This window comes from Eutrigla gurnardus (assembly GCF_963514095.1).
Source record: "Eutrigla gurnardus genome assembly, chromosome: 17".
In the NCBI taxonomy this organism is placed as follows: domain Eukaryota; kingdom Metazoa; phylum Chordata; class Actinopteri; order Perciformes; family Triglidae; genus Eutrigla; species Eutrigla gurnardus.
This window is the reverse complement of record NC_139928.1, coordinates 15588904-15609732: the sequence shown is the minus strand read 5'-3', so window position 1 is coordinate 15609732 and position 20829 is coordinate 15588904. Positions and strand designations below refer to the sequence as shown.

Sequence of the window (20829 nt, the reverse complement as noted above, 5' to 3'; positions counted from 1 at the left end):
CTGGGACAATGCAGGATGTGTGGGTTCCTGCCGACAAAAGGTAGTTGGAACGATCTTGGGCCCGTTCATTGACCTCACACTTGGTCTCTTGCTCCATGCTTGTTATTTATCATCAAAAACAATGATTTTATTGTTTAAGGCCACGTGAAAAAACATACAGGACGTATAAACTGTACATCGCCTCATACTCAACCACACAAAAGGGATATTAAGAGATGAGTCAAGAAAGTGGGAAATCCCAGCAGCAAACTTAGCTGTGGGTCACATGGGCGTGGTTCTTGTGTAAACTGAGGGGTGATTACACACACACACACACACACACACACACACACACACACACACACACAAACGGGTTGTATCCTAGCAACTCGACTGTTTGCCCTGTAACCATGATCACTGGTGGGCCACAGAGCAAAGGAGGTGTGTTTTGGGCTCCAGAGATTATTTCGCCCTGAATTTGGCCTTCCAGGCAGGCAGTAAAGGTTCCGCCTACCTCTTTGGGATTGGCAGACTGACGTCAACCATGTACCAAACCCTAAATTACAGAACACATATCTATATATCAACTAAAACCATGGATTGGGTAGAGGTAGCCAGCCACGGTGCTACAGCACACAGCCTTAGAAGAAGTGCTGCCTGAGAGATAATCAAAAGGTCTCTCTTCGGTCCAGGAAGAGTCAGAGGGAGGGGGTTATCCTGTTCATCTCTCTGGTGTTATCCAAGTTTCACCACACACAATGAAAAGAATTTCATCGGGAACAGTGTTGCACTGACCCGTTGTGCCATGTGACTCGGGGCCCTTCGCATTTCTTCACGGTGCCCAGAGCTGCCTCTCTCAATCACATCGAATTCTACTGATATGCAACAAACGGTGACACATTCAGTTACTAAGCACCTGATCACCTCGCGTATCTGTTCGCACAGGCATCTTAATGCAGAGAGCTGCGACATCGGCCCCGCAGAGAGGAGTGTTCACGAGCAGAACATTCTGCACATTCCTCAGAGCAGGGATAAGCAGGACGTTATCAACACAGAGTGGGAGAGGCTCGCCTGCACCTTCACACACACAGGGAAGCATGAACCACAGGTGAGGATGTCGTCACACCTAGTGTTCATAGTGCAGTTACAAGAGGGAGTAGGTATAAGTGTCTGGAATGAGTTTCTGGGGCGTGAGATTAGTACGGAGCAATGGTGGGAAATAGCAAATATTTGGGGTTGTATGCCCACTTTTGATATATATGCAAATAAAAACCCACTATGGATAGTAAGAGAGGTAGACGTGCTTTTATATTCCCATATTTCCACATCCTGTCTATATTTAAGAGCTCATATAGTTGGGCTGGCTCAGACTCACACAGCTGCTATAATTGGTAGTAAGCATTCTCTATTATTATAATTACTGCTATTATCTCTCTTATTGTTATTGCTCTCATTATATGTATAATTTATGTCGCATAAATGTCACATAATTTCTTTTACGCATGACATCTACTGCACTTCTGTCCATCCTGGAGGAGGGATCTCTCCTCGGTGGCTCTGGTTCCATTTTTTTTTAGGGAGTTTTTCTTCATCCAGTGCTTGAGGGTTCTTCAACACAGGATGTTGTATATACAGATTGGAAAAAGCCCTCTGAGGCAAATGTGTGATATTGGGCAATATAAATAAAACCACCACCAGACACAACAGCTATGAAATATTTCAGTGTATTTAATGGACAAAACTATCTTTACAAAACTTGAAATGCTTTTTTGGTTTTTCTTCTCCTCTCTTCCGCTGTTGTCGTTTACTTCTTTGCCATCTTCTTCATGTGCGTTTGATAGCAGTGCTCACAGGCAATGGAAAGTCCAACAACCAGGGAAACAAACTCCTCAAAGTCCACCTGGCCGTCGCCGTTGGTGTCCAGGTCCTTCATGATTTTGTCTACAGCAGCAGGGTCCTTCTGAGACTATAGGGGAGGGGTAATCAGTAAGAAAAACGTCAGGTTATCCCGTCTTATGTGAGAAGTAATGTGATAATCAACGTGCTTCTCACCATGAGGAAGTTAGACAGCTCGTTCTCCATCAGCTCTCTGAGCTCCCTCCGGCTGAGCGTGCCGTTTCGGCCATCCTTGGAGGCGTAACGGTGGAACACCGTGATGAGGCTCTCCATGGCTTTCTCCAGTTCTGAAGGCATGTTTGCTGAGGTGTGTTTTCGACTGAAAGGCAAAGAGATCGTTGACTGTGACAGTACAGAACAATGATGAAAAGAAAATGTAAAAGACGATAAACTCATCAAGAGAGATGTCCCGCTGATGAGCTTATCTAAGGATTCGAAAAGGCGTGGGGGAGTTGATCCCCTCAGTGTAAACAGTATCCTTTCTTTGCAGGAAACAAATGCTGAATTGACATATCAACACGGACACAGAGCTCCGTCAGAGGATCTCATTGAGAAAGTGCTCCATGTCTCGGGTGAAAAGTTCAGACTCTGTTCTGCAAAAGAGGATAAGTTCCAGTACATTTCAGGAGGATGTGATGGGGTGGCAACACTTTTCTCTTGGCTTTTTTTAGTTAAAAAGGAGAAGTGGGAGGGAGAATACGGGCCGTGCGTTATTTGTGTGAGAGGGAATGGAAAACTTGAGCTGAATGACGGAAAAATGTGCGGCTGACCAAAATGGTGGAGGGGAAAACTACAGTCACAGAGCGCTTGCATGTACATGCCCACAGTCCAACCACACCCATAGACCTATAGTCTATATGTCAATATGACCTCAGATTGGTTAACGCTACAAGAAAGATAGTGGAGGAAAGTGCGATCAGCTGAAGTAAAAAAAAAAAGAGCTTTGTATCATCTTTACCTTCTGTAACTCTTATAGTTCAAAACTTAGAAATAAATCATGAAAATACACTTTTTTCTCCCAAAAGATGCAAATAAAACACTATACTCACACACACACACACACACACACACACACACACACACACACACACACACACACACACACACACACACACACACACGATGATTGTCAGATAGAAGTAATGACTTGACATACTTTCTTTGCCTTGTATTGCTGCAGGAGTTTGTAAAGGGTTTGTGAGAAAATCTCGACCAAGCGACAGAGCAGACAGAGAGCGTTAAATCTTACCGTGCAGGGCTGGAGAGGTGGGGACGTTCAGAGGCCGCTCCAACGTGCAGCAGATGTTTTATAGTCAGGCGCCGCCCTGACCGGCCGCCGTACAGTGTGAGTCAACCTGTGGACAGTGGACTGTCGGCTGGAAGTGGGGCTGGGCAGGCGGCGGTGGGCGGTAACGAGCAACACACACACACACACACACACACACACACACACACACACACACACACACACACACACACACACACACACACTGTGGAGGAGGTTTTAGTCAACATCCCATAACAGACACTGCTGCTACGCTGCGATACAAGAACAACCCCTCCAGCTACTTGTTGAGTCTTCATCGACTAATAGTCATTTCCATCGTTAGTCAAATAAAAATTATTAAAAAAAAAATTAAAAAATTAAAACGGAGTTAATTAATGGGGTTTAAGCCAATCAGAAGCAAAAGTCAATATTACGTTTTCTTATAAGCTAGTTAACAACAATCTCAACTAGCTTTCCCTTCACACTGTTTAAAGGTAACAAGTGTTGTTGTTGTTTATTGTGTAAAAGCCTCGAAGAAAAATACTGAGGAGCTGAATATTTACAATTTGACATGAAAAACACAAAAAGTCCTCTCACCTCAAGTTCAGCTGTCTTACGCAAAATAAGACTGTCTGTCTGTAGGTGAGCTCCTGTCCCAATTCTGGAAATTTCCATACCAAAATTTGACAGACAGCGCCCTCTGGTGGCGAGATATATTAACAACCAACCCCGTTCTCCCCTACGTTTTGTTTTTACAGAAAAAAAGGTACCAGAAAAACAGGAAATGCTTTCAACTTTATGGGCTCATATCTTTCAATTTGTATATACGGTAAAAAAAAATAGTGACTAATAAATTAACTATAATGAGTGTCATTTGCTTAATTATGAGAAACATCTTAAGATATGAGCACTTAAGTGTTGTGCATCTGTAACATTTTAATCAAATGTAAATACATGTCACGTGATCTGCTAATAAGCACATTGACCACAGGGTTCAGCCATATACCAGGTTTCACTTGTTATTTTACTGTTTTTTTAGACGTTTAGGGTTTCCAGTACTTCCCAGCTGTACGTGCAACAGCTCGTTGATATCGCCCGTGATTTAAACGTCTCCAGGAAACAGATCCACAGTTGTTTTATAATGGAGCACTCAGCCCGCTGTTAGCCTCCTATGACACCGAGCTGCCACCCTGCTGTGCGCCACATCACCTCATCCGGTGCGTGATGTGTGTGTGAGGGATGAAGCCACGGGCATCTGGCAGCGTGGATGTGCATTGACTATATAACAACGCATTCAGACATAGGTGTCTTCATCTTCATATTCAGAATCAGAAGGTGATGATTTTCAGCCATTTTTCTCTCGTTTGGCGTGCGTAAAAACATCCAGATCGAGTCTATTTTGAAAAATCATAAATATATAAGAAAAAAAGTGGAATTTAACACACGGTAACGATTTTTTAAAGTGATTTTTATACCGAGGAGTATTCTTGATATGTACCATATGGTGTATGGCCAAGATTCCTCGCGGTTTGTATCCAGATGATGAAACCAGGCGGTGGCTTTTTTCTTAAAATGGCAGAGATGGATTTAAAAACAGCCACATCAACGATGGAAGCATTGGTTCGTATCAGCGTGAGTATGATATGTCTGTGTTGTCACTGGATGTATATCCAGATAACGCTATAAAACAGAATACAAACATCTTATTATACAGCCTGTAGCCCATTTTAAACGAAGAAAAGCCTGGATGGTCTCCGTGTTTCACCTGCCGCATCCTTTCTGTAAAATGGGCATTCAGTACTGGTTTATTCACCGATGAGAGAGGCTGTAATAAAAGGAAACACATTTTAAAATAGCATTAGATATTGGCTATCCTGGCTTTCATAACGGAGGAGCAGAACTACTCGGTCCACCAGACTGGAGCTCAATTCCTCCTCGGAAATGGAAGAAAGGCGTTTTATTGTGATTATATAACTTCATATTTCCAGCATTTGATAAAGCTGGGAAAAAAAGAAAAAAAAATGTGTGGGTGCAGCCTGAAATTACACATTTATTTTGGGAGAGGAGGGGGGAGGGCTTACGGGATGGTTGTTTCTATGGAGACGGGATGCAGGAGCTTCGGATGGTGCTGAGGCAAGGAAGGGGGGGGGGGGGGTGGGTGCTGCTTGTAGCATCGATGGGGTTTTAGACACATAGCGTGGTTGTGGGCTACCACATTAAAACAGTACGAGAAATAAGCAGGATGTGTGTATCTGTCGCATCAGCCACCGTAGTGCTTTCCTCCGGACCCCATCTTGCCGGCGCTGGGGGCTCATTGCTCGCGATGTCCTGCCTCAAACCACTCCCCTCTTTTCCAGCGACGCGCATCTCGATGCTGCAAACGCACGCGTAGTCTTCTGCCATGGCGCCCAGATTCCAGGTGAAGGTAAGGATGCGCTGCCGCATCGCCTGCTTCTTTACGCCTTCGTGCGGGCTCCCCGCATTAGCAGTGGCGCACTGTATCCATTTGAGATGGATGTACAGCAAGCCCCGCAGTCTGGCGTGGTACATATGGAGGCTCTGCCATTGCTGGTGTAGCAATAGCATGAAAAAAATAGCCCTGCGATGGGCCAAACATTGCTGGAGGAGAGAAGGGCAGGCCGGAGTTGACATTGGAGAATGACACAGAGCGACTGTGCTGCACTGAGGGGGGGATGTGGGTAATCTAGAGGAATCCAATTAATCCAAAGCAACGCTTCAGTAGGCCACGGGTCTAATTCTGTCTCATCTGGGAAACGAGTCAGTCCGCATGCTGTTATTTCAGTTCCTTTTTTTTAGATATATTATTTGACTTGGAAGATATTGCTTCGATTGATCAACTTGTATATCTATGTGTGAGTTTTCATCCAGCTGAAGCTTAAAATCAACGGGACACGTACTGCATATGATCCAGTGTCCCTACTGGATTCTGCATCCATGTGCTCAGATCCCACAGTGATGTCAACGTTGGTGTCTGGTGTGCTGTTATAAGATGTGCTGCATCCCATCCCATCCCATCACACAGTGACACCCCCCCCTTCTGTCCTGGTTTTGAAGTTAACTCGTGGTGTCAGTGATGTAGCCTGCTGCCTCCCTGCAACAGTTTTGGTCTGTGGGTTGAGGTCGTGAGTCAAGGGCATCCATGAAAGCAAACGAAAGCAGGTAGAAATGCTGACTGAACACTAAATCTGAGCCGTTATCACACGTAGCAGTGTGGGGAAATGGGTCACGGGTCGGTGAGGCAGTCTCATTATTTGTAGTGTTGTGGTGTGAAGGCTGTGCTGTGTCTTTTTCTGTCCAATTCATGTCCTTGAGCAGGACTGTGACACACTCTGAAGAGTTCATGTGCAGGGCTGCAGTTTTAAGGGATTCAGTCCATGCAGAGGTTGAATAATTAACGCCTGGCCTTTATCCATATTTAAGAGAGAGAATGATGCCCTATGCTGAACATCTGGGACAGCACCTCTCTCTCAATTCAGTCTCTTTATCTCCCATGAGGCTGAATCTCCTCAGGGTTAATGGATGAAATGTATGCAATGACACCGACTATCAAAAACTGGTCAACTTGGTCAGATTCCTATTCCTAGATATGTACGTATTCTTTGATCATATCATTATTGATTTAAATCCAAATTTTCACGTTCATACAAAGTTTGATTTTTGAAACATTTGGCTAATGGTGCACATTTCGTTTCACACACGTGCAGATAGTAACCCCGTCGCTTCTTTGTCCCCCCCCGACAGTCCAACATGAAGAGCCTGGAGCAAGAGCTGCACTGCACCGTGTGCAAGGACATCGTCAAACAGCCCGTGGTCCTGCCATGCCAGCACAGCGTCTGCCTCATGTGTGCCTCGGAGGTCTTGGTGGCCAACGGCTACCCGCCTCCAGATCTTCCCCCAGAGCCGAACTCCCCGGCCTCCACGCCCAACACCCGCTCCCCCCGTCAGGCCCGAAGGCCTGCACCTAAAGCGGAGCAGAGACCCATTGACCGCGTCCTGCGGGCAGGTTTGGAATACTTCTTCATTTTGTAAAACCAACACCTTCTGTTGCGAAGGGATATCTGTCTTTTGTGGATACAAATTTAAGTTTAAATCATGCGATTAAACCTAAACCTTCCCTTGCTTTCACTGTCAGACTACAACCAATATACGGTATATGTACAATATGTCTGCTCATAACTGGCTTCTCTTCTTCTGGTTCGAGGTCCGCACCCGCCTTCGCCCTCCATGCCCCGGTCTCCGGGATACGGGACGTATCCGGGGCGGCGGCGTAAGGAGGGCCCGCCCCTGGTGATGATGTTCCCCTGTGTCCCCTGCGGTCAAGACGTGGAGCTGGGAGAGAAGGGCCTTACCGACTGTCTGCGCAACCTCACCTTGGAGCGTATAGTGGAGAGGTCGGTGGCACTCAAATGCACTCTCCATTCCAAACAATGGAAAGACGGGAATAGATGAATTGGGCGTAAAAAACGGAGGGTGGGGGAACACATACAATTCAGATAAGTCAGCAGCTGAGCTGTTGGAGAATCCTGCAGAGTGTGCACTGTAACATATTGTAGCTACAAAGGCTGTGTTCACTTTATCACCGGGTCAATACTGTTTCACTCCCTCAAAAGTGATTTGATCGCGGTGGAAAGAGCCACGTATAAAAGGCTAAATCAGTCTTCTCCGTTCTAACTGCCACTCTCCCTCCGCACCACCGACCAGGTACAGACACACGGTGAGTCTGGGCAGTGTGGCTGTGATGTGCCAGTTCTGTAAGCCTCCTCAGGCTCTGGAGGCCACCAAGGGCTGTGCCGACTGCAGGGCCAATTTCTGTAACGAGTGTTTCAAGCTGTATCACCCGTGGGGGACGCCGCGGGCACAACACGAACATATCCCACCCACGCTCAACTTCAGGCCAAAGGTAAGCCATCGGAGCAATTAATGTTAAATTACAGCTTAATTAATAATTACAACGATTAAACCAATTATTTTAAGACGTTCTAGACGTTTCTAACAACTCTTAAAGGTAGTACGTTATTAATACAGTTTATTTACGTGACTAAATGAACTTCCAAGTGGTTGATACATGGAGTTGTTAATAGAGGGCTTTTTGTCCAGAACTTGGAGGTTCTTACTGATTTATTAAAGAGTTCAAATATAAAGCAAATGTAATCCTAAAGGGTGAATGGTTTTTCACAACCTGGCAACGTAAAAGCAGCCCGTTACAACTGTTGAATACTGCTTTATAACCAATCTTTCTCCTTTGAGGTATAAGCGTGTTTCAGATACTTTATTGGCTCTTGTCCTCAGGTCCTGACCTGTCCCGAGCACGACCAGGAGAAACTACAGTTCTACTGCAGGTCCTGTCAGCGGCTGCTCTGCCCTCTCTGCAAGCTGCGCCGCCTCCACACCGGACACAAAATCCTGCCGGTGGCCCACGCATACCAAGCCCTGAAGGTACGGCCCTGAGCCTGACATCGTCTGGACTGGGCTTCTCCAAATGTGCTGCAAAAATGAACGGCTTAATACACAAGAATGTATTCAGACGTATAAATGAACAAGATTGAGATGGATATCCCTAAATGATATCACAGTTTTGCTGCTAAAAAGCAGATTTTCGATGTGTCAGACTAGTGATGTACAGTAAATAGGGGCTGTTGCAGATACATTTTGTGTTTAATTGTAATTTATATTTCACAGGAGAAGATTACGAAGGAGATGAACTACATTCTGTCCAACCAGGACACCGTTCTGGCTCAGATTACCCAGCTGGAGAGCTCCATCACTCAGACTGAGGTGATTAATACTTTGGGTGCACAAAACGTTGCTGAACACGGAATTACTGTAACACCAGTCAGCGGCTCAACGCTATAAAACTGTCTCCTGTCAGTGGATCCTTTTTTTTTTTTACTCGTGTTTACTAACACTCTCCTACAAGTCTTTATGATTTTTACGCAAATAACTCCTCCGGCGAAGCATTCATAACTGGTGCGTGAAACACTTTTATTTGATGACTGATGACACGGCATGTACAAGGAATTTAATGGCCACTTTAACACGGTTTGTAAATGCTTGAAAACTCATGAGATGGCCTTCATCAGCTGATTGAGATGAGATTGAGACTTATTTTAAAAAATTAAAAAAGAACTGTATGAATGCCATTTGCTGGGCTAAGTATCATCTGGGAATAATAAATATATAATAAATAGTTATACTAATCATATACGAATCACTGTACCGTGTATAATTATGCAAAGGTATATTGTTATCTGTTCACACACCAGTAATGGATGCTTCAAAGGAGGAGTCGCATCATTCATGAATTGCCTAAAAATGAATTTAATCTGTTTGTTGTGGTATAATGGTTTCCGTGCGAGGCTTTTCTGAATGGACCGAGCGTTAAGGCGACGGTTGGCTGTTCCCACATTTCTGAGCTTGACGCTTCGTGTCGTGCATCACCAGGTGAACAGCGTATCAGCCAGGGAGCAGCTGGCTCAGAGCATCAGGGATCTGACAGCTTCTCTGGCCGAGCGCCACGCGTCGCTTACTCAGGCGCTGGAGGTGGCGCGGAAGAAACGAGGCGAGGCGTTGGCCGCTCAAGTGGCGGAGAGACGGGGCCTGATGGAACACGCGGGTCTCATGGCATTCACCCAGGAGCTGCTCAAAGAGACGGACCAGCCCTGCTTCGTGCAGGCGGCTCGCCAGACTCACAACAGGTTTCCTATTGGTTTATCTTTGGCGTCGCTCTCTGCCACGACTGAATGGGTCTCACTGTCTTTGCTTGTTGTTGTTTTTGTTTGTTCGTCCCATCAGAAACAGGTTTTATCCACACCTAGTTAACACTTGAACACATGCAACTATTTACTTTATCCCCCTAACTCTGCTGTACTTGTTGATGCGCTAGATTCAGCAAAGCCATCGAGAATCTCCAGCATTTCACTCTGGCTGCCGACCCATCCTTCAGACACTTCCAGCTGGACGTCTCCAAAGAACTCAAACTCCTGACAGATTTGAACTTCATCCAGGGTGAGAAGGGGAGTAATGGGAGGAAGGGTGGAGATAGTGATTGTTGAATAACCACGACATGGTAATTTGAGTTATTCATGTGCATTGAAAACCATTTCTCTCACAGCTCCGCTGGCTCCGGTGATCGATACCCAGCATACCCTTGCCTACGACCAGCTCTTCCTGTGCTGGCGACTGCCCCTAGACTCTGCGTCCGCCTGGCACTTCTCCGTCGAGTATCGCCGCCGCGGCGTGGTGCCGGGAGGGGCGTCCAGAGGTGGGATCAGAGGAGGATTGGCAGCCGCCCGCTGGGGCTGGCAGCGACTGGACGAAGTGAGTGGGAACAGCGCCGTGATCGACAGGTTGGAGATGGACAGCGTCTACGTGCTGCGCGTGAGAGGCTGCAACAAGGCGGGCTACGGGGAATACAGCGAGGAGGTGTACCTGCACACCCCGCCTGCACCAGGTGAGAGTCTGAGAGTCGTCCTCCTTACCAAGTACAAATAGGGGCTTTGACTTTGCCACGGGGAAACCGCATCCCAAAAAAAGAGGTGTAAGGAGGGGTCAAACTCTACCCTAGTTCGGAAGTACCCCAGATAGATGCTATACCAGCTGCAACAGGTGGCAGGTAATGTTTGTCGGTGTGTCTTCATGGCAAAATGTGGTGCTGGAGACCGCAATAGCATCGCATGCAAGATACAGTCACGAAACTGTTGAGGTGTGTGGTTGAGATCCAAATGAAGGCCGAGTTCGAAGATGGCCGTTGTCCAAGCAAGGCTGCCGGAAGTAGGTGGGTAGGAAGTGGGGAAGGGGTGAAACCCAGAATGTGTCTGTTTTATACATTTCTTTTTGTTTCCTACACCATCGTTCACACCTGCAATTATTTATACGGTTTCCATGATAAGGAGTTAATAATTCATTCTCTTTTTTTCTGCCCGTTTCCATGTTGTTTCCCCCCCATCCACCACTTCCAACATATCCTCACTTTCTCAAGTCATCTTGCTCTCGTGTATTAATTCCATTTCACAGCTTTGTGCTTGTCATCCTCTTCTGCGCCCCTCCCACCACGCCGCCAACCTCCACGCCTCCTACGGAACGTAAGAAGTGCATTCACGCCTCTTGACCCATCCTCTGTACCCCCCCCCCCCCCCCCCCCCTCGTTGTGGTCATCCCATGCATCCTCTGTTCTTCCACCTCCATCTAGACCCCTTCTCACCCTCCCTGCCTCCCGCTGCATAACGAGATCTGCCAGAGCGCTGATGAGGTTTGCAGTTTGTTAAGACGCGAGGCTTAACAACATGGATCGAGTTCGGATCCTGTTTTTTTTTTTTTTTTAAATGGTTAAGCCAAGTGATTTTTTTACTTCCTTGTGTCCCCGTAGGCTGTTTTTCCTTCCTGCTGTGAATCGTACTTCCTTTTGAAAAGATCTGCACTCCCCAAAGCCAGAGCTTCGTTGTGATACCTTCTGTATTTTACTCCCCGAGTCATCAATTTGTAGACGAGCGTGCTTTTCTCTTCCAGTGCCTCTAAGAGGAGGTGCATGCTTGCTCTCTGTTCCTCCCCCCCCCCCAGTATCTCCCCTCAGTTGCTTCGTATTCTCCTCGTTTTCTCGTCTCCTCGCTGCTTTCGGACAGTAAATCTGCACCACTTTCCCTCCGTCGCCTGCAAAACTTCTCCCGTTGCTACTAAAGCCAATTTATGTCATTTTTGAATGCACCTGTCTCTTTGTCCTCCCGACCCTTCTCTTCCTGTTCAACCCTCCCCTTTCCTTTTCTCCGCCGTGTCCTCTCTCCCCTCCCAGTGCTCAACTTCTACCTGGACTCTCGCTGGGGTCTCCATGCTGACCGGCTGGTGGTCAGTAAAGAGCAGCGCTGCGCTCGCAGCGTCCCCGGTCTCTCCCTGCTGCAGGCCGCCGACCACGCCCTCACTTCCTGTCACCTGACCTCAGACCTTCTGGTGGGGGATGTGGCTATTACACAGGGACGGCACTACTGGGCATGCTCAGTGGAGCCTGGGTCCTACCTCGTAAAGGTGAGTATATTCTAGTAGTATAGCCATCGAGAATCAGTTAATCTTTTATTAACTGAATACCACATAGTACACTGTAAGAAAAAAATCTGCAGTTGATGTCCATGATGTCCATCTTTACCGTTAACCGTTAACTCTCCCTAAAATGGAAAATTCGGTAATTTACAGAATGCCATTCATTGACACTTCCATCAAAATAAATTACACGAAACAATAACTACACAAACTCAAACTTGCCTTGGAGTCTAGAAATGAGTCTACTAAATAAATCTCAAAATCTGAACAACTTGTTCCCCAAAAAATACACCTAACATTAACTCCTTATCCTATAAATAATTTTAGATAGGCATTCATTTTGAGAAAGATTTCTCAAAATCCGAAAATCAGACGCTGCCTCTGGCGTCTCTGCCATAGCTGAGCTTCTTGCTCCCACAATTCAATGAGTTATTTAAAATACTCCCTGCCCAGTATGTGGAAGGCTTGGTTTCAAGTTTTTCCTGAGAATCTTCAATATTTCTGACCATATAAGAAACAGTTTTAACATCCTTTGGTATTATATTTTAACAATTTAAAACTCAGGTGATCTGCTTCATTGTATTTCTTCTCCCCTTAAAAGAACCAAATGAGGAAACGGAGAACTAGATCAATTGATATGTGAAGATGTGCTACAGAATAAATAGTTTATTACAAATGTCTTCTTTTGGAAACAGGTGGGAGTTGGTCTGGAATCTAAACTACAGGAGTGGTTTCACCTTCCACAAGACATGGCCAGTCCCCGGTGAGTACCTAAAGTAGTAGTTCAGGAACTTTACTTGGGTATTTCTACTTTTCCGCATTCAGGTGGAAATATTCTACTTTTTACTTCTATAAGAAAAACATCAACATTGGAAGAAATAGAATTTTCTCACAGTTGGTGAGAATGTAGCAACAGGTATAAGACCCAAACGCAGACAAAGTTCAGGGATTTTTCTCCAGATCCCAATATGAAAATGTATGAAAACAAGAACCAGTCAAAACCAGGAAAGCAGTCCGAAACAGGCAAACGGTCCAAAGTGTGAGGCAGAAAATCTTAAGTCCAAAAGGAAGGTGCCGGTTACAGAGGCTGGTAAGCAAAGGCTGGAGGCACATAGCAACGCAAATGATCTGGCAGCGTACCAGTGGCAATTAAACGGTAAACTGCTGGGCTGTTTTGGGGAAATGTAGTCATGCGGGTCTACCAGGGCTGTGTCAACGGAACAGAAAGTTCTGGCTCTGCACGTTATCATTCTGGTACAGGGGAAAGTGCTCTGACCTGTTAGCAGTGATGTGCGGGGAGGTCAGTACGAGGCTAGGCACTGAGTTTTTTTTTTAAGGTATATATGGTGGCTAACATGGTGGCTATGCCCATGTTAGAATGCACCAGAATGTGGGAAATTGCATCTACTTAATTGCAAAATATTTAGGGGGAGGACCCCCAGACCCCCGCCTAAACAGGACCCCCCACATATCAAATGCTGCTGACGTCCCTGCCTCATTCATACTAATTTGTATTCTCTCCGTCCAGCTACGACCCCGACAGTGGTCATGACAGCGGGGCAGAGGATGCCCTGGACTCTGCTCCACCATTCTGTTTCCTCACTATGGGGATGGGGAAGATCTACCTGCCCCAGCACAACTACCACCACCACCACCACCACAGTAGCCATGGGAACGGTGTCCGAGACCCCATCAGCAATGGCAACGGCCATTCCTCACCCACAGGCCTCACCTACCCGCTGCCGCCCCGGCTCGGTGTGTGCCTTGACTTTGAGAAGGGTCGCGTCACCTTCTACGATGCCCACTCCCTGCGACCTCTGTGGGAAGGTCACGTGGATTGCTCCGGCCCCGTGTGCCCGGCTTTCTGCTTCATCGGCGGAGGGGCGCTGCAGCTGCAGGAGCTGGTAGCCAATCGCAATGCGGATCAGACTCCGGTCAGAAGGGTAACCATCCAACCCCGTGCCTCTGGTTTAAATAACAACTGACGGCTGACCTGAGGTCATATGGTAATTAGGAATGTAATTGGTAATTGTGAAGTATTTACTCAGCTAGAGCGGAAAGTTAGACATCTCAGCGACTTTTTTTTTTTGTATTTAATTTTCTTTGTACAAGAAAATGTTTCTATAGCAACAAATATGCAATGTAATTAAGTTTCTTACATTTTTGTTATGTGCAGTTTTGCAAGAGTTATTGCTTCTGTAATGCACTTAGTATGTAATTATATGGTTGATGCTTGCGCTTGTAGCCAGGCTATATTGCATACATTTATAAAGCTAATGTAGATCCAGCACCACACAATGTCGTCCTCCCTGTAGAAGCTTCCCCTCTGTTATTCTTTGCCCTTGATGTTAAGCTTAACAACTCTTACGTTTTAAAGATATAAACACTATGTGAGTAAAAAAAAATGAAAACAGCCCTCAACTATTTTACTGCATCTATAGCTAAACTTGTGTTTAACCACACAAATTTGACCGATTATGATCCCCAAACCAAAGTTTTTCTGGGATGTAAATGTAGTACATTTGAGATAGAGGGGAATAATGAAGCAACACTGTAATTAGACGCTCCAATTATACCTCCGCTGCACAGCTAATCACTAGTTTCTGTGATGCTGTTTGTGCGTTTCAAATAAATAACATTTAGATAAGTGTAGGCGTGTGTGTGTGTGCGTGTGTTTGCTTCCCTTTGCTCATGGGTGCATGTGTGGTTTGACTGATAACAGCATTGATTCATTGACAGTAAAAAGTTGTTTCTTTGCAAACAATTATATATATTTTTTCGGACCTCGCTTGATTGTAAGTTAATGAGCTGTGCTTCTTATGAAATTATTAGCAGATTAAATCCATGTAAACTTCACCTGCTGGCAGAAATATTTGCAAAATAAAAAAAAAATGGATTAATGAAATGAACACTGAATAAATGCAAATTGTTTAAATTCCAAACCTCTGCAGCCTCCTGTTTGTTGTAGTTTCCTTTCCATCCAGTTTTCCTACTTACAGTTTCACCACTAGGGGGCAGCAAGACATAGAACACCAGAGAGGTCTCAACCCGCTTCTTAACACACTGCCACTATTGTAATGGTCAGAATATTCTGTGGGAAAGAAAAATAACTGGACCCATTTTTCCAGAGTCCTTCTTTATAAAATATTTGGCAGGGATAGACTTCGAAATGTGCTGTAAAGATCTGGCATTGTTTCCCAAATCTCCTATAATTCAAACATATTTGCATTTTGGATCACTTGTGTTTATGGGAGTATCCATCACTTGCTTATTTGTTATTATGTTCTCAATTAACAGTACAGTTGCTGGTTTTGCTTAAAGTTAATTTTATATATATATTTTTTAAAGGTACTGTGTATGATGTAAGATAAAAGGGGTTATATGAGCCAATGATATTAAAAAAAGAGGGATGATTATTTGACAAAACTGTAACTATAACCATGCATGCCTTGTCACACTTTGATTGATAGTCACTGATAGCCACGCTAATAAATGACTCATAACGGCACACAAACCTTTACACATGTTGGCCGACGATCATACAGCGAAACCAGACAATTCAGGCCAAGTTTTAAACTCGACAGAATAGCATTCCTGCCAAAAGGTCTCTTATATGAATGTATGGGTTTATGTATAGGAATGGCTGTGAATCAAACTTTATTGTTTACACACATGCAATAAAAAAAGTGCACATAACTGCAGACTTGAGATGCTTGCTCTTTAGTACACAGCCTCTGAATATAAAATGAGTTTAGTTTGATAAAGCACAAAGGGCGCCACCTACTGGCTAATCCCTATATATTAAAATGGGAAACAGACTCGTGCCTGTTTCTGGCTCAATGAAACACCTCGGATAAGAATAATGAACAGTGATGACCATCTGCTTTTGATAGTGATATTAACACCTCACATGTGTAGGTATTTAGCATTCCTTATGTAAATGTAATGTAAATCGCTGACATTTACCTTTTATGAGCTTCAATATGAAAATCCACATGTGTGTTTAATTGGACCAACATTCAAGGGGGAACCGTAGAGGGATTTGAGTTTGTCTCAACCACAAAGGGAAAATAAAAAGGAATCAAGAATAAAAAATATATAGAGTGCACAGCCTTGACACAAGCCAAGGTTCTTTTTTAACATTTTAATACGAGCAGATAAAAATACGGCCTCCAAAGGGAGCTTTAGCTCTGATCCCCCATGATATAGAAGAAGTGGAATGTACTGTAAAGGCATGGATACAGCACGACACCGGGCCTCCACCCACCCCCTTGAGCTCGCTGCACCTCTCTCTTCTTTACTTCAAATCTGTAACAGATTGGGTTTAGTCTGACTGGAGGTATGCAGCCACAACACCACATGTATGGGGTCTGCATAATCCCTCCACTGAGAATTAAGCACACAGCATGGGCATTCTCTTAAAGAGCTGGCAGGAATTACCAATACATAATCTCCATGATCATCATTTAGTATAGTTCAGTGGGAGAGGCTGGGGGGTTGGGAATCATCTGAATGTACGAAGGATCTAAAGGGCCCGTATACAATCTGCGTGCGGTGCCATCTGGAGAACACATAGACAAAGTCTGTTGGAATCCGCTAACCCAACTGTCTTAAACAGCATGGAGCTAAACCACATGTTCAAGACCTGATTTGTTTGTACGTGGTTTCTATAGCCCGAAGTGGAACACGTTGTTTATGGGGGGAACCTGCTTGAAACTATTCTGCTAAGTCGAAACCATTATCGTGGATCTCCGCGGTGGACGCCTGCAGTAGGAATTAGGTAGGCGGGGGGTGCAATAAAATAAAAATAATTTAAAAAAAGACCAGAATACGATGAATCTGGTTATGACAGCCTCTACTTACACTCTACAGCGGGGGACTTTTCATTTCATGGAGGTAGATTAATTATTCACCTTCATAAGCTCAAACCCCGACATTACAATCAGGCGACGACTCTTCATTTTCTCCGTCTCCACGTGTAACCGCTTATTTCTGAAGCGATCGAATCAAGCGCGCGTCATACATTTCTTATACTCGGTTTGCTCTGCCTTTAAATTTAATAACGCCGACTTGATATTATTCTTCCAGACGCGGCCGCTGCTGAAACATTTATGTTCCCTTTCTCTCGGCCGTCCACCCATGAGACCGAGCAGCATTAATAAAACACAACTTCCTGCTTTTATCTCATTGATAATCTGAATAGAGGTGGAAGAGGGGGGGGGAAATCAATCAGCTAAATGTTGGCTAAGAGGATTTGAGGGACATGGCAGGGCCGTCTTCCCTCACTATAATAAATGAGGGGTGACAGTAATGCTAGACAGAGCCCATATGGCCACATACTGTAACCTAGTGCACTGCAATTGTGAGAGAAGACACGGGGGCTAATTCACTTTAACATTTACACTCCATGTGGCATATCCTCCCGTATTGGATTTGTGTCCCGCACTTTGTTTTCTCCATTTAATGATGCAACGAGTATTATGCAATGACCGTGTAGTTACTGCGTCAATCACCCTGCATACAGTGCACAAGTGGACAATCAGATTTCCCCGTGACATCGAAGGCTACGTTACAAGGATAGTTTGACATTTTAGGACGTCAGAGTTATGACGAGATCGATGCCGCTTTGTTCATTAATGGCCTGTAGCTAGGTAGCGTAGCTTAGCATACATAGAGGAACCGGTTAGCCTCAGAAATCAACATGTTAAATCTAGTTTGTTTAATCCGTACAAAAAGATAAAGTGTTTTTTTTTTTATTGGAGGTGCTGCTATCTCACCACTCCTGGCTGTTTCCCTCACCTTTCCCGTTGCTGTGCTAAACTTACCTGGTTTATAAAGGGAATGGGAGATGACACTGATTGGTTTCATTCATGTTTTGCCCAAAACACACTTTTTTATTTATTATGAGACTAAATACAACCACTTTTCACCCAGATATGCACCATTTAACTCTCAAAAAAGTGGAGTTGGACGACGCCCGTCATGCACTTTAGACTCTAAATAGGGCCCTAAATGACCCTAACAATTTTTTAAATTGGTCGAGTATTGAGCTAGAACCCTGCCGACAGCAGCCGCTAAATGGGCTGCAATGCAATCGCTCGGGGCAACTAGTCATCATCCGTGTACGTCCACTAAGTGATTGTTTTTTTTTGCCACTGACAGAGTCAGGTTATGTTGTGTCTAAGAGCCCAACGGAGAAATAAAATGTTTTTCTTCACCTTTCCCTAGATCCGGTCTGTTATCTTTTAAAGTCAAGTCTCTCTCAGAGAAATTCTGAAATCTCACCACGCATCCATATCAGCCATGACATTGGAATTCTGTAAGATAACACTAAGCTATACTCTCTGTCCTCTAACACAACAAACTCTGACAACACCAGAACTTCGCTCTACAACATTTCCACTGTTGACCAAAAAATAAAAGATCGGATTAAGCGAAACTTCAAAAGAAAAAGGTTTTATTTATTTCCTTTCCACGATAGAGCGCAAATACCAAAGTTACCCTTTAAAAGTTCATGATTTGTTGATGTTGTGCTTCTGCTGCCTCCAAGCAGCCAGAATAAAAGAAGGTTTAACTACAGTCTGAAATGTGGGAATGTTATCCTTTAGAAACCATAAAAATCTGTCTTTTTTATATATATCTTTACACTCTGCCTGTACCTAGGATATTATTGTTTCCATAAAACCGATGTGTGGAATAGCATTTTACCGAGACTAATGATATAAAATTCTTTGTAACAAATGGTGTGAGCAGGTGTGGGGCCGCTGCACGTGTGGTAAGAAACCACGGTTTTTTGATGGAGCTTTATGTACTATGTGACATATCCATTCAGTGACTCAGTAAGTCAAGACGCAGCGGTTTTTGAGTGGTTTTCCACCGTGGTCAAACGTGCTGAGTTGGACCTCAATAGCCCCATGCACCGTTAAAATTCCAGGGTCTCTGAAAAGTGAAAGGCAAGTCAAATCTGTGTGTCAACAGGGGATCTGTAAACCACACGTTTCCTGGACGGCTCTGTCAAGACCAGCTGTGCACACATCACAGCCTGCATGATGTCTGTGTACAGTTCAAGAAAGGAGTAAAAGACAGACGGAGGGAAAGACAGAAACAAAGACGGAAAAGGAGACAGACGTGTAACGACAGATACTGAACGTGAAGCTGAGGAGGGGGGAGGTTGGTATTTGATCCGTGAAGAGAAAAAAAACAGTCTGACCATGCCTCTGAAGTCTGACAAGTCCATAGTCCTATCTGTTACCGTGTCAGGACTCCACACCAGCCCACACCGGCCTCCTCGTCTGTCCCTCCTCACCTTCCAGATGCTCACGCAGTGAAGGGGTGAAAGGTTGGCAGGTGCCTGGGGGAGAAGCAAGGAGCCTCGGGGTCAGATTTCTAAGAGGTCAAGCAGTCGCTGTCTTGGGTTGAACGAGCAGGGTGGTGGCTAGGGGGTGTGTGGGGGAGGGGGGGGGGACAATATAGCCAGTGTCCAGAGCAGGAGATAGACAGGACCACAGAGCAGGAGTCTCACCTAATCAACTTAATTTACGGGCACTGACAGACAGCCACGCCTGCCTGGGGGCGGCCACAATCAGCTTTCAGGGTATTACCCACTGCCCACCACAAATCCATAATCCTTGACCTTTTGCATTTCCAACATAAAGTCAATGACAGTCGCGACGGCATCGACAAACGCACAGTGGATTTGTGCGTTTCCAATTCCCAAACTGATCTGTAATTGTGAAATGAATAAGTGGCTGCACCTTTCAAATGGCCGTTATTGATTATCTGTGATATACGGCCCCCCGGTCATTTAACTCTGGGGCTTGTTTGAATGCAAAACCCACACTGTAATTAGTCGGTAGGATCAATCGGCGGCCTATTGACGCGCGACTGAACCCACATGATTTCTCTCCGATCGTGCAAAGCAACGCGACTTCAGCCCCAGAACGTCGGCTCCGATCTGGCGGAGCAAAGAAGGGACATCGGCTGCGTAATGACAGACCAAAGGCAACATGTTATGTGCAGGCAGTGATGCTGACTGGACTTAATGAGCATTCGTATGCAACTTCATGTTTAGTTTGGCTTGTTCGCCCATCTAATGCATGGCCCCATTTTCTTCCGGAGCCCCTTCATTACATCAGTGAAATGAGGCGATAAAGTTGGGCAATGTCTGCCACAAAATCAACGTGGTATTGGCAAGAGACATGTCGTCTTCCTGATGGTTTACAGCCCTCAGATCCCCCCTTATACAGTAGCTACTTCCCCCTCACACCTGTGTGCATTTACCGGAGCAAAACGATGCAGCGAGCGGATAAAACTCCCGGGACAGAACCACACTCTTTCTCCCATTACCATCCATTATGCAAGCGCAAGATGAAGTCGGTTTGTTCTAGTCTAGACATAGAGCCCCACATCGTTCGCCCCCATGCTGAGTACACAGCGCTGACCCACATTAATACATTTATAATCAATACCTCCCCGGGTCCCGTGCGCAGGCTCGCCTATCAGATGTTGGAGGAAATTGTGCAGTCCAATTTAAAATGGCCCGGGGGGAACTTCCATAACCATGTGCCAATTAGTTCCACTGTCAATAATGGTAATGCTAAAGGACATTGTGTTCCGGGGTGAGAGGAGAGGATATATGT

At 45.2% G+C, this 20829-nt stretch overlaps 2 protein-coding genes across 3 annotated transcripts; one reads left to right on the top strand and one right to left on the bottom strand.

The window, feature by feature from the left end:
- Window positions 1-1687: 1687 nt before the first annotated feature.
- Window positions 1688-2212, bottom strand: s100a10a (S100 calcium binding protein A10a). Its single transcript, XM_084031732.1, has 2 exons — window positions 2032-2212; window positions 1688-1945 (listed from the first exon to the last, which is right to left on the bottom strand). Exons 1-2 carry the CDS (start codon window positions 2170-2172, stop codon window positions 1784-1786), a joined length of 303 nt encoding a protein of 100 aa, XP_083887858.1. The 5' UTR covers window positions 2173-2212; the 3' UTR covers window positions 1688-1783.
- A 2401-nt stretch (window positions 2213-4613) lies between these two features.
- trim46b (tripartite motif containing 46b) lies at window positions 4614-15088 on the top strand. Of its 2 annotated transcripts, none has more exons than XM_084032805.1 (12): window positions 4614-4774; window positions 6905-7166; window positions 7365-7554; window positions 7865-8063; window positions 8453-8599; window positions 8843-8938; window positions 9605-9858; window positions 10047-10168; window positions 10275-10613; window positions 11949-12178; window positions 12886-12953; window positions 13719-15088. In XM_084032805.1, exons 1-12 carry the CDS (start codon window positions 4682-4684, stop codon window positions 14173-14175), a joined length of 2457 nt encoding a protein of 818 aa, XP_083888931.1. In that variant the 5' UTR covers window positions 4614-4681; the 3' UTR covers window positions 14176-15088. The 2 variants fall into 2 exon arrangements, with proteins under 2 accessions (XP_083888931.1, XP_083888932.1); XM_084032806.1 differs by lacking the exon at window positions 4614-4774 and adding an exon at window positions 5345-5567.
- The last annotated feature ends 5741 nt before the right edge of the window (window positions 15089-20829 follow it).

Coding starts and splice junctions, on each gene's coding strand:
- s100a10a (XM_084031732.1), bottom strand. CDS start 2,172: ATGCCTTCAGAACTGGAGAAAGCCATGGAGAGCCTCATCACGGTGTTC. Junction 1,946..2,031: donor AGCTGTCTAACTTCCTCATG/GTGAGAAGCACG, acceptor CCTCCCCTATAG/TCTCAGAAGGACCCTGCTGC.
- trim46b (XM_084032805.1), top strand. CDS start 4,682: ATGATGAAACCAGGCGGTGGCTTTTTTCTTAAAATGGCAGAGATGGAT. Junction 8,600..8,842: donor ACGCATACCAAGCCCTGAAG/GTACGGCCCTGA, acceptor TATATTTCACAG/GAGAAGATTACGAAGGAGAT. Junction 12,954..13,718: donor CAAGACATGGCCAGTCCCCG/GTGAGTACCTAA, acceptor CTCTCCGTCCAG/CTACGACCCCGACAGTGGTC.